Source organism: Physeter macrocephalus, chromosome 2 (assembly GCF_002837175.3).
Source record: "Physeter macrocephalus isolate SW-GA chromosome 2, ASM283717v5, whole genome shotgun sequence".
Classification (NCBI taxonomy): domain Eukaryota; kingdom Metazoa; phylum Chordata; class Mammalia; order Artiodactyla; family Physeteridae; genus Physeter; species Physeter macrocephalus.
This window is the reverse complement of record NC_041215.1, coordinates 13,364,891-13,375,353: the sequence shown is the minus strand read 5'-3', so window position 1 is coordinate 13,375,353 and position 10,463 is coordinate 13,364,891. Positions and strand designations below refer to the sequence as shown.

The 10,463-nt window shown below is 50.5% G+C and overlaps 1 protein-coding gene across 1 annotated transcript; it reads right to left on the bottom strand.

Moving 5' to 3' along the window:
• Positions 1–246: 246 nt before the first annotated feature.
• TEKTL1 (tektin like 1) lies at positions 247–8,897 on the bottom strand. Its single transcript, XM_007101420.2, has 7 exons — positions 8,208–8,897; positions 6,882–6,986; positions 2,103–2,301; positions 1,561–1,727; positions 1,330–1,425; positions 1,128–1,241; positions 247–595 (listed from the first exon to the last, which is right to left on the bottom strand). The coding sequence occupies exons 1-7, from the start codon at positions 8,895–8,897 to the stop codon at positions 347–349; spliced, it is 1,620 nt and encodes a 539-aa protein (XP_007101482.2). The 3' UTR covers positions 247–346.
• Positions 8,898–10,463: the final 1,566 nt, after the last annotated feature.

Genomic DNA, 10,463 nt, shown 5'->3' with positions numbered 1-10,463 from the left:
GTCTATCCTTATGACAGGGCTTCGAGGTGAATGCTGTAATTCTACATTTTACAGGTTGGAGACACTGAGGCCAGAGAGGAACAGTGACATGCCTAAGGCCACACAATCTGAAATCGGAGAGCCAGGATTTGAACCCTAGAAATATGGTGGCCAAATCCATTCTATTAACTTCCAGGATACACGACCTACAAAGTGTTGTAGGGTAAGTGACCAGTAGATGCCTAATAAGTGGTAATTATTAGGTTATTTTAAATTATAATTCTGCTAGAGGGAGCTCGGAGAGAGGATGGGTCAGGAGAGAGGGAGGGCCGCTGGGCTGTGGCCGACTGGGGCTACGGTGCGCCTGTCACTTGCGGGCGATGCTGGACTCCGCGCGCGGTGGCGTGCGTGGGTCCCAGTCGTTGACCAGGCGCCGCGCCTGCTCATAGCACACGTGCGGGTGCCGCTGGCGGAGGCGCAAGCGCACCACGTTGTAGTCCACGTCCTGCCCGACCTTCTTGCAGCTGAGGCTCCAGGTGAGGTTCTTGCGCATGGAGAGCAGCTCCTCCAGGTTCTCTTCCACATGCGAGATGCGGCGCTGCAGTTTGTCAGTGCCCTGGAGACGGGGAGGGGCCGTGTTGAGAAACAGGCGAGCCCCAGCGAGGGGCTATCTGGGATGTGAGGACACACCTGGGCCAGGTGTGCGTGTGAAAGGACAACAGCTGAAGAGGGGACGGGCCTCAGATGGGGGGCCGCACATCTGAGTCAGGTGTGCGTGTGAAAGGGCCTCGCCTGGGAAGGAGCACAGCTAGGAGGGGAGAGCCTCAAATGGGGCTGGGAGTTACACACCCGGACCAGAATGTGCTTGGAAAAGAACCTGTGACGGGGCGGGTATGAAGGAGGGGATGCACCTGCAGTTGCGGGGAGGAGCGGACCTTGGATAGAGGTGGGGCAGAGGTTGAGGGAACTTATCTGAGACAGGTGTGGGTATTGAAGGGCATCCTTCTGGTCGAGGAGTCGAAGGACTCACAGACCTGAGTGAGGGGGTCTTACTTGGGCTAAGTGTGCTTGAGAAAGGAGTCTTACCAGGGCAGGGCTGCGCCTGGAGAGGGCGGGCAGGCGCGGAAGGGGTATGGACAGGGGCTTACCTGGGCGAGGCGCGTGGCCTCCGGGAGTTGGGTGCCCACGTGTCTCTGATAGGTGCGAACCAGAGGTCTGTCCAGCTTCTCTCGAGTCTCCAGGTGACTTTCTGACAGAGGACCCTGGCGGCGTGTGGTGCGTAGAGCCGTGAGGCCCAGCCTACGCGACGCCCCTGGCCGCATCCCCGCAGACCCTTTTCCCAAGCCATACCTTGACGAGGCCGCAGGCGATGTGCATCTCCTGGGTGAATTTCGTGCACCGGTGGATGGTTCCCCTCATGAGTCCTAAGGTCATGTTCAGCCTATCCTGGGTGGGTGGGAGCACAGGGAGAATCACAAGGGCTTCCTGTCCCCTCTCCTCCTGCGTCCCCCTTCTCCCTCCTCGGTACTATAGCATCCTAGACTCCAGCCGCCAAGTCGGAGCGGCGCCAGCGGGGCCCACCTTCAGCTCCAGGGTCTCGCGCGTTTTCTGCGCTAGCGAGGCGCACACGCGGTCGCTTATCTGCTGTTGCTGCTCTCGGATGTCCTCCTCGTTCTTTGCCATATCTAGCAAAGTGTCCTTGGACTCCATTAACAGTCGCTTGGCTTCGTACAGCGCCGTGGCGCACTCTGACGGAGTGGAGAGGAGGGACGCGTCGGGGGTGTCAGGGTCTCCTTTTCCCAACCCTGGCTTTCTGCGTCCCCCTCTCTATTCTCAGGTGGTGGTGGGCCCTGGGCAAGGGGGCTTTATTGATGGACTGGCAGAAAGTCCAGGGGAGGGGCCAATAGCGGGGTTAGTACGAGTAGCATCAGGGAGTGACTGAATGAGTCAGAGTGTGCAGGGGAGAGAGCTAGTCAAGAACGTGCGCTCTGCTGGAGACTGGCACCCCTCTCTCTTGGTCGAGGGGGGGGGCAGTTACCCGGGGAAGGTGGCAGCCGAGAAGTGGGGGAGAGGTGAGCACCAAGGAAATCCACTATAGTGGACTCCTTTCTGTGGGGTTTTACCTGGGGTATAGGTGCCCACAGGGTCTGGAGGCGGGGTTTTCAGGCCCTGAGTGCGCGGAGTGGGAACTCGGGAGAGGTTCACCCAAGAGTGGCGGCCGGCCTGCTCCAGAACCTTGTCCAGCGGCTGGTTCATTAGCTCCACAGCTTGGAGCCTCTCCTTACAGCAGAAGACCAGAGTGTCGCGGCAGGAGGCCAGGGTCTGGGAGCGAGGAAGGAGAGAGAGGCAGAGGTCAACTGTAAGCTGGGAGATTGGGGGAAGTGACTCGTGATCTCTCAGCTAGTGGCTGCAAAGTGTTTTGCCTCCAAATTGACTTTCTCCAGTTCTTGTTGCAGCCGGAAAGGAGCAACCCATTTTCAAGTGGAAGCTCAGACGCCCAATACTCTCAGCCTCTGTCCAGAAGCCTTCAGTGGTCCCCGGGTGGGGAGTAAAGAACAGTAGGGGCTGGTGGCAGCTTTCCTGTTCCCAGTATTAGCTGCTTGGGTTCTGTGCCTGGCTCTGCTCTGGCACCCTGAGAAAGCCCCTCCCCCATCAATTTCCCCATCTGTGAAGTGGAGAGGTATTTAGCTGTTACCTACACTTCGGTCTTCTTGTGCCATCCCTTCTCCTCAGTTGCATTCAGGGCTTATCCCACCCCCATCCCTAGTCTTCAGGTCTCCCTTCCTCTTTTCTACTCAGTATCAAGCACCCTCAGCTGTCTTCAGAGTTCCTCTTTCCAGGCTCTACTGCATCTGAACCCCCATCCCTACCCAAATCCTACTTCCACTATTATAAAATATATTGCATTCCTTAGATATTTGTGATTATTTGAAAGTCATATTGAGACAGAAGACTTCATATATATATATCCATATAAACACCACATTCATCAAAATATAGAATATTTCCATCACCTCAGAAATTTCCTTGATGCCCTGTACCTCTTTCCCACTAAGCTGCCTAGTAGATTAGTTAAGGGCTCAGTAAACTACAGACTTTGGACTGGCCATCTGGTTTTGTAAACAGAACTTCATTGGAACATGGCCGTGCTCATTCATGTACATATTGTTTATGGCTGTTTTTGTGCTCCACTGGCCAAATTAAGTATAGCTCTTTCTTGTGTCACGACGGGGTTACATCCCAGTAAACCCACTGTAAGTTGAAAATAGTATGTTGAAATGCATTAAATACACTTAACTTACCAAACATCATAGCTTAGCCTAACCTACCTTAAACGTGCTCAGAACACTTACATTGGTCTACAGTTGGGCAAAATCATCTAACACAAGGCCTATTTTATAACAAAGTGTTGAATATTTCATGTTATTTATTGAATACTGTACTGGAAATGAAGAAAGAATGGTTGTATGGGCACAGAATGGCTATACGTGTATCCATTGACTATTTCATGTAATTTATCAAATGATACACTGAAAGTGAAAAACAGAATGGTTGTATGGGTACAGAATGGCTATAAGGGCGTCAGTTATTTACCCAGCGGCTGACTGGGTGCTGTGGCTCCCTGCTGCCCAGCATCATGAGAGAGGATTGTACTGCATATTGCTAGCTGGGGAAAAGAGAAAAATTCAAAATTTGAATTGCAGTTTCTACTGAATGGGTATCACTTTTGCACCATCATAAGTTGAATCATTGTAAGTTAAGGACCATCTGTAATTGTGGCAGAGACCGTATTGCACACAAAGCTTAAACAATTTACTACCTGACTCTTTAAGAAAAAGCTTTTGAAATTGAGAACTTCATATAAACGGAATCATGCAGTGTACACTTTCAATGTCCAGCTTCTTTTGCTGAATATCATATCATTGAGATTCATCCATTTAGGTAAAAAATGGATTTACAAAGTCTTTCATTCGTTAATGAATTCAGATATTCATTAAGCCCTTCCTGTATGCTGGGCAGTGTGCCAGGTGGCACGGATGCAGTGGGGAAAAGTGATCCAGTTCCTGACCAAAGGAAGTGAGCGGGTCAGCATGTGCAGATAAGATTGGATAGTGAGTGAATCAGAGAAATGGGGATGATCTGAAAGGGTGCATGGGATCAAAAGAGGTGTTTTTTTTTTTTATTGTGGTAAAATAGACATAGAAATTTGCCAAGTAAACCATTTTAAGTGTACAGTTCAGTGGCGTTAAGTATATTCATAATGTGCGACCATCACCACTGTCCATTTTCAGAACTTTTCACCATCCCAGATAGATCTGTATCCATTAAAGGATAACCCCCCATTTGTTCACTGGTGAGAATGATCCAATAAAGAAAGAAATATTGGGCTTCCCTGGTGGCGCAGTGGTTGCGCGTCCGCCTGCCGATGCAGGGGAACCGGGTTCGCGCCCCGGTCTGGGAGGATCCCACGTGCCGCGGAGCGGCTGGGCCCGTGAGCCGTGGCCGCTGGGCCTGCGCGTCCGGAGCCTGTGCTCCGCAACGGGAGAGGCCACGACAGAGGGAGGCCCGCATACCAAAAAAAAAAAAAAAAGAAAGAAATATTGATGATGCAGGAGAAGGGGAGAAGGTAGCTGTGGCAGGTGGATAGAATTATAGGACTGGCACAGGAAAAATGAGAGAAGTTTTCTTCAGTGGTTTCCATGCATTGGGGTCATTCATTGAGAATGAAGAAAGAGCAGGGAGTTGGAGAGATCTGAAGGAAGAGAAGGTATGAAATAACTTGCACAGAGGGACAGCAAGCCTTCTAGAGACACATGGTGAGATCTCTGGGAAAGCTCTGAGTGTCAATTTGAGATCTGAGTTCATGATTTTAAGTTGAAACACGTCTATTTGGTGTGAGCATTTTTCTCCTGGGTTTATATCTGTCTGTCTTTTCCCACCTCCCAATTTCCCTTTCTCTCTTGCAAGCCCTTCCCTAAGGGAGCCACAGGGTCTTCTCCCTTGTCTGTTTCAGACTTCCTTAAAGGATTTTGCAGGATCACCAGATTTAAAGGAATATGACAGCGGCCTGGGGGTGCCATAGGTTGAGTGCAATTAAGGTTCAGCACCACGGACAGCAGGTGCACCGGCTCCTAAATCCTTTCCCCCAACTCCACTCTCCCAACCCTGGCTGGTCCCTTCTTTGAAGGCCCCTATAATATGAACTCCTTGAGGGCAAGGCCAGTTCTGTACTGTTCACAACTTTGTCCCCAGTGCCAAGCACGGTGGTTGGGACACCAGGGTACTGGATTAATATTTGTCAAATGGAAGAGTCAAAAGTACACACAGGCTCCATGAAACATAAGTACTCTCCCATCTCCATTAGTGATCCCATAAGGAAATCCTTGTTGCAAGAGTGAAGGATTCAGTGAGAGACCATCTCTGGCTGGAGCTGACAGAGACAAGCACATAGTACAGTGTAAAGAGCTCAAGACGTCTGAGTTGAATCATGAGGAAGTTCTCCCACTTCTGGGTACATATCCAAAGGAAATCAGGACCTCGAAGAGAAATAGCTCCCATGTACATTTCAGCATTATTCACAACAGCCAAGACATAGAAACAATCTAAATGTCTGTTGACAGATGAATGGATAAAGAAAATGTGATATAATATAATATATAATACAGTAATATAATAATATTAGCAATAATTACCAGTAACAACAATATTGCTATATTACATTAATACTGTTACTATACTAATAATATATAGCAATAATATTAATATATTAATAATTAATATCTTATGTAGATATCAATATATTATAGTATATAATAATATATAATATATAATGAAATATTATTCAGTCTTAAAAAAGAAGGAAATCTTGCCATTTGTGACATCATGGATGAGCCTGGAGGATATTATGCTACGTGAAATAAGCCAGATGCAGAAAGGTCTTGCTTATATGTGGAATCTAAAATAGTCACATTCAGAGAGGGAGAAAGTAGAATGGTGGCTGTCAGGGGCTGAGGGGAGAGAGAAATGGGGAGATGTTGGTCCAGTTGTACAAAGTTTCAGTTATGCATGATGATTAAGTTCTGGGGATCTAATGTAACTATAGTTAACAATATTGTCTTTTATAATCGAAATTTGCTAAGTGTTCTTACCACACACACGAGGTGATTATGGTGGTTATTTCACAGTGTACACCTATATCAAATCCTCAATTTGTACATTTAAATATATACACAATTTAAATTTGTTAATTAATTGTATCTTGCTAAAGCTGGAAAAAATAGACGCCTGAGCTGAAACCACAGCCCTACCACTGGCTAGCTCCACGCCTTGGGTGAGGCCATGTCTTTCTGAGCCTCAATTTCCCCATCTCTAATGAGGGGATCATAGTTCTATTTTACAGGAGGATTTTGTTTATTTATTTATTTATTTTTATTTATTTTGCGGTACGCGGGCCTCTCACTGCTGTGGCCTCTCCCGTTGCGGAGCACAGGCTCCGGACGCGCAGGCTCGGCGGCCACGGCTCATGGGCCCAGTTGCTCCGCGGCATGTGGCATCTTCCTGGACCGGGGCACAAACCCGTGTCCCCTGCATCGGCAGGCAGACTCTCAACCACTGAGCCACCAGGGAAGCCCTACAGGAGGATTTTGAAGACTTAATGACTGCACAGGGCTTGGCACAGAGGGGGATGTTCATTGCTATTTTGAGGCCCAACTCCATCTCTCAGAGCTCCAGTCTTTCCATTTCATAAAGTGGAAATACAGTGAATGTCAGGTCAGGGTGGGGCGGGTGTGTGGGTTGAAGGATTTGCTGTTGCTACCGTCCCCAAGGTTAGAGCAGTTTGCCCATCAGGTGGCCAAGGGTCCCCCTCCAGCTCCCTTAAAGTGGCCCCAGGTATTCCCAACCTTGAGCAGGGCCTCTGATTTTTCCATATCTTTCTCCATCTTCCTCTTCATGCTCTTTAGCTCCTCTTTCTCCCAGGTAAGCATACTGTCAGCTTTGTCAGGGATCTGGAAAACAAGGAGAGACTCTTTCACACCTTTGGGAGAGGGCTGGAGGGAGAGTTCTCCTTCCAGAGTAGTAGAGGGTTTGCCAACCTCATAAATTCTGGGTTTGGGGGATGGAGTTGGGGGCACTCTTGCCTTTTGGGGATCTCACTCTCTGAGAAGGCTTTACCTTTTAGGGGGCTCTCACTTGGGGTAGGTCTTACCCTCTAGAGAGAGGGGCTGGGGGCTTCTCCCTTTTACAGGTAGGAGCCCAGTGAGCTGGGATGGAAGTGACTTAACCCGGGGAAAGGTTATCATCACTTTCTGGGGCTGAGGGTCCCCCTTCCTTGGTGGTGGTCTTATCGTCTCTCCCTGGCTAGAAGTGGAGGAGTCTCATCATAGGGATGATGAGGGTTTGCCCTCTTGAGGTCTTACTATCTGGATCTGGGGTCTGGGACTAGGAATCCCACCCTGTGGGTGGGGTCTCATCTCTCCCCAGGGAGGCTGGAATATTCTCCCCCTTTGGGGTGGGGGTCTGGGGTTTCACGTTAGGGGGAGGATTTCACCAGGGCTGGGACTAGGGGTCTCACCCTTTCCCCCTGGCTAGGGGCTTAACTCTCAGGTGCAGGGGCTGGGAGTCCAAGGGTGTCAATCTTTAGGCAAAATCTGTTCCTTTACGCCTGGGTGAGGCCCCGGGGAGGGGTTCTCACTCGCTGAGGCTGGTGGGGGACTTTGATTAGGGTTTTAAAAATAAGCCTTTTGAGGAGAGTTTCATCTGGGTTGGGACCAGGACATCACCCACTCTGCTCAGCTGGGGGCTTCGTGTGTGTTTTCAGTGGGATTGGGGCACTGAGGGTCTCATGCCTGTGGGTGGGTCTCACCCTCTGCGCCTAGGGACTGGGTGAGTGATTTCATGTCTGTGCTGTGGGTTGTAGATTTTACTCTTTGGGAAGGATTTCATCTAGTCTGACTCAAGGGTCCCACCTTCTCTCCCTGGCTGGGAGACTGGGATAGATTCCCGCTCTGGGGCAAGGGGCCTGAGAATCTCATCTCTTTGGGAGGATCTCCGCCTCTGGCGCTGGGAACAAAGGCACCTCGTCTTGGGGGTATTTTCTTGTGCTCTCACTCAAGGGAGCTGGGACGGGTTGGAGGGTTCTCTCTATAGGGTGGGTTTTGCCCAGGCTGAGCACCTGGGAGCGGAGGCCTCAGTCTTTGCGACTGGGCTGGGGGGAATGGTGGTCCCACCTTCTCAGACTTGGGCCGGTAGCCCCGCAGCTTGACGCTCTGCTGGTTAATAAGCAGTGCCTTGCGCACTTCGCTGAGCCTGTGGTCGGTAGCCTCCCGCTGGCGCTGCAGCAACCGCAGCTGCCCATTGATCTGGTGCTGGGCGCGGCTGAGGCGGGCGGCAGTGAGGCGCGCCCCACGAGCGTGCGCGTGCACCACCTCGGCCGTCTGCAGGGCCCGCGCGTCGCGGTGCATGGGCAGCGGCAGGCGCGCGTGCCAGGCAGGCGGCTTCATCTTGCCCTTCCACAGCGTAACGCCCTCACCCGGCGGTGGCTTCTCCATGGTGCTGCCACCTTTGAGCGTCTCCACGCGGAAGCGCCAGGGCAGGATGTGGACGGCCCGGCAGAGGTGGCGCGCCGTGTGTGGGTCCCGCACGCTGTCCTTGGGCTTCCACGTGGTCACCGCCTCTTGCCCGCAGCGGTCGGTCAGCTGGTGAGCCTTCTGTGTCAAGGCCTTGGTCGCCTCGCGCCATGCTGGAGGCCCAACACGCGTGTCCTGGCTGTGCTCAACCGGGAGTATCAACACGGGCATGGTCCCTGCTTGGTGTCCTCGCCTGGCCCGAGGTCCTCTCCAGGAGGGGCAGGGCCCCCCCCCCCCCAACGACACGCAACTCCTTCCTGGCCTGAAGAGTGAGTGAAGCAGAGCACCCATCACCATGACGACCGTGGCAACAGCGCAGCAGAGTTCCAAAAGTGGGGGAGGGGAAAGGCTACAGGGAAGGGTTGGATGGACTCTCTGCTTTGGAGCCAGGCAGAGGTGGCTTGGAATCCTGGCTCTTTGAGAAAACGGACCTCATCTAGCCCACCCCTCACTGTTGCTTCTTACCCTCCAGGAGCACGGGCCTTCTTCCAGCTCTGAGGACATGCTAAGGTCTTTCCCACTTCAAGCTTTAGATTTGCAGTTCCTTCTGTGTAGTATACTCCTTTCCACCTCCTTCCCATGGCTGGCTCCTTTTCAGTCTTCAGAACCCAGCTTAAATATTACCATCTTAAAGGAGTCTTTCCTTAGTGCAATATCTAAGCCCTACTCTCTCCCATGACTCAGGATTTTTAGTGCAAGCCACAGCAAAGGAAAAGATGGTTTCCCGGTCAGAATCACAGCCAAAAAATACAAAGACACTTGGTGGCTCTTGAGGACACCATGGCTACCACTGCAGAAATCTCAACTGCTGGTTGGCTGTCCCTGGGAATGGCACTGTTACTGCAACCAGCAACTGAGTCAGTTCTCTATAGTACCTGCTTTTTTGCCTCCTTAGTTCCCAGGGTCCAAGGTGGCTGCATCTAATTGCCTGAGCCTGTGTCACATGATCATGACTGAGCTACAAGGGAAGCTAGGAAAGTGACTCATGTCTGAACTTCCTGTTTCTATGGCGGAAGGAGGACTTTGTTTTCCACCCACCAAGACTTACGTGATGTATAATTCCTCCAACATAGGAAGCCTCTCAGAGTCTGCGGAAGAAAAAGAGACAATTGCCCTCAATCTCTCCCCCATAATTCTCCATCACATCACCTTGTTTATTTCCTTCTAGCAGTGGCATCTTTATCTGGGCCATTGATAGGCATCTCAAACTCGACAGGTCCAAAACAACACTTTTGATTAATCTCCCTGATCTTTTTCCTCTGCTAGTGTTCTTTGACTTGATAGTTAACCCACCATCCACCCCAGTTGCTCATGTTAAAATCTTAGGAAGCTTCCTTAATTTTTTTGTATCCACATCCAATCCATCAGCAAGTTTTACCTGTCCTACCTTCAAAACTTATCTCCAATATGATCTTTTTTTTTTCTCCATTGCTACCAGCGGCATTCTCATTCTCATTCACACCATCATTTCTCACTCACCTGGTCTCCCTGTCTACCCCCTCCTCCTTGCCTCCCCAAATTCATTCTCCACACTACAGTCAGCACTATGTTTTAAACTAGAGCACATCACTTTCTCGCTTAAAAACCCTTCAGTGAATCAATCTCATTGTACTTAGAATAAAATTGAGATCTTTACTCAAAAGTGTCTCTTCCCCAAACTAACTCATCTTCTATCTTCCACCCCCAGGTCCACTCCGCACTGTGCTCCAGTCTCTCTGGCCATCTTTGTGTTCCTCTAACATGTCATGCTAGTTCCTACCTCAGGGCCTTTGTACTTGCAGTTACCCTTTTGGCTGAATCTCTTTCTCTCAAGATTTTTGCCTGGCTGGCTTCTTGGTGTCCTTCAGGAAGGTCTCA

Excerpts from the sequence above, each read along its gene's own strand:
- TEKTL1 (XM_007101420.2), bottom strand. The coding sequence starts at position 8,897 with ATGGGTGCTCTGCTTCACTCACTCTTCAGGCCAGGAAGGAGTTGCGTG. Across the intron at positions 1,426-1,560 it reads GCGAGACCCTGGAGCTGAAG|GATAGGCTGAACATGACCTT; the intron begins GTGGGCCCCGCT and ends CCACCCACCCAG. Across the intron at positions 596-1,127 it reads AGGCCACGCGCCTCGCCCAG|GGCACTGACAAACTGCAGCG; the intron begins GTAAGCCCCTGT and ends CCCCGTCTCCAG.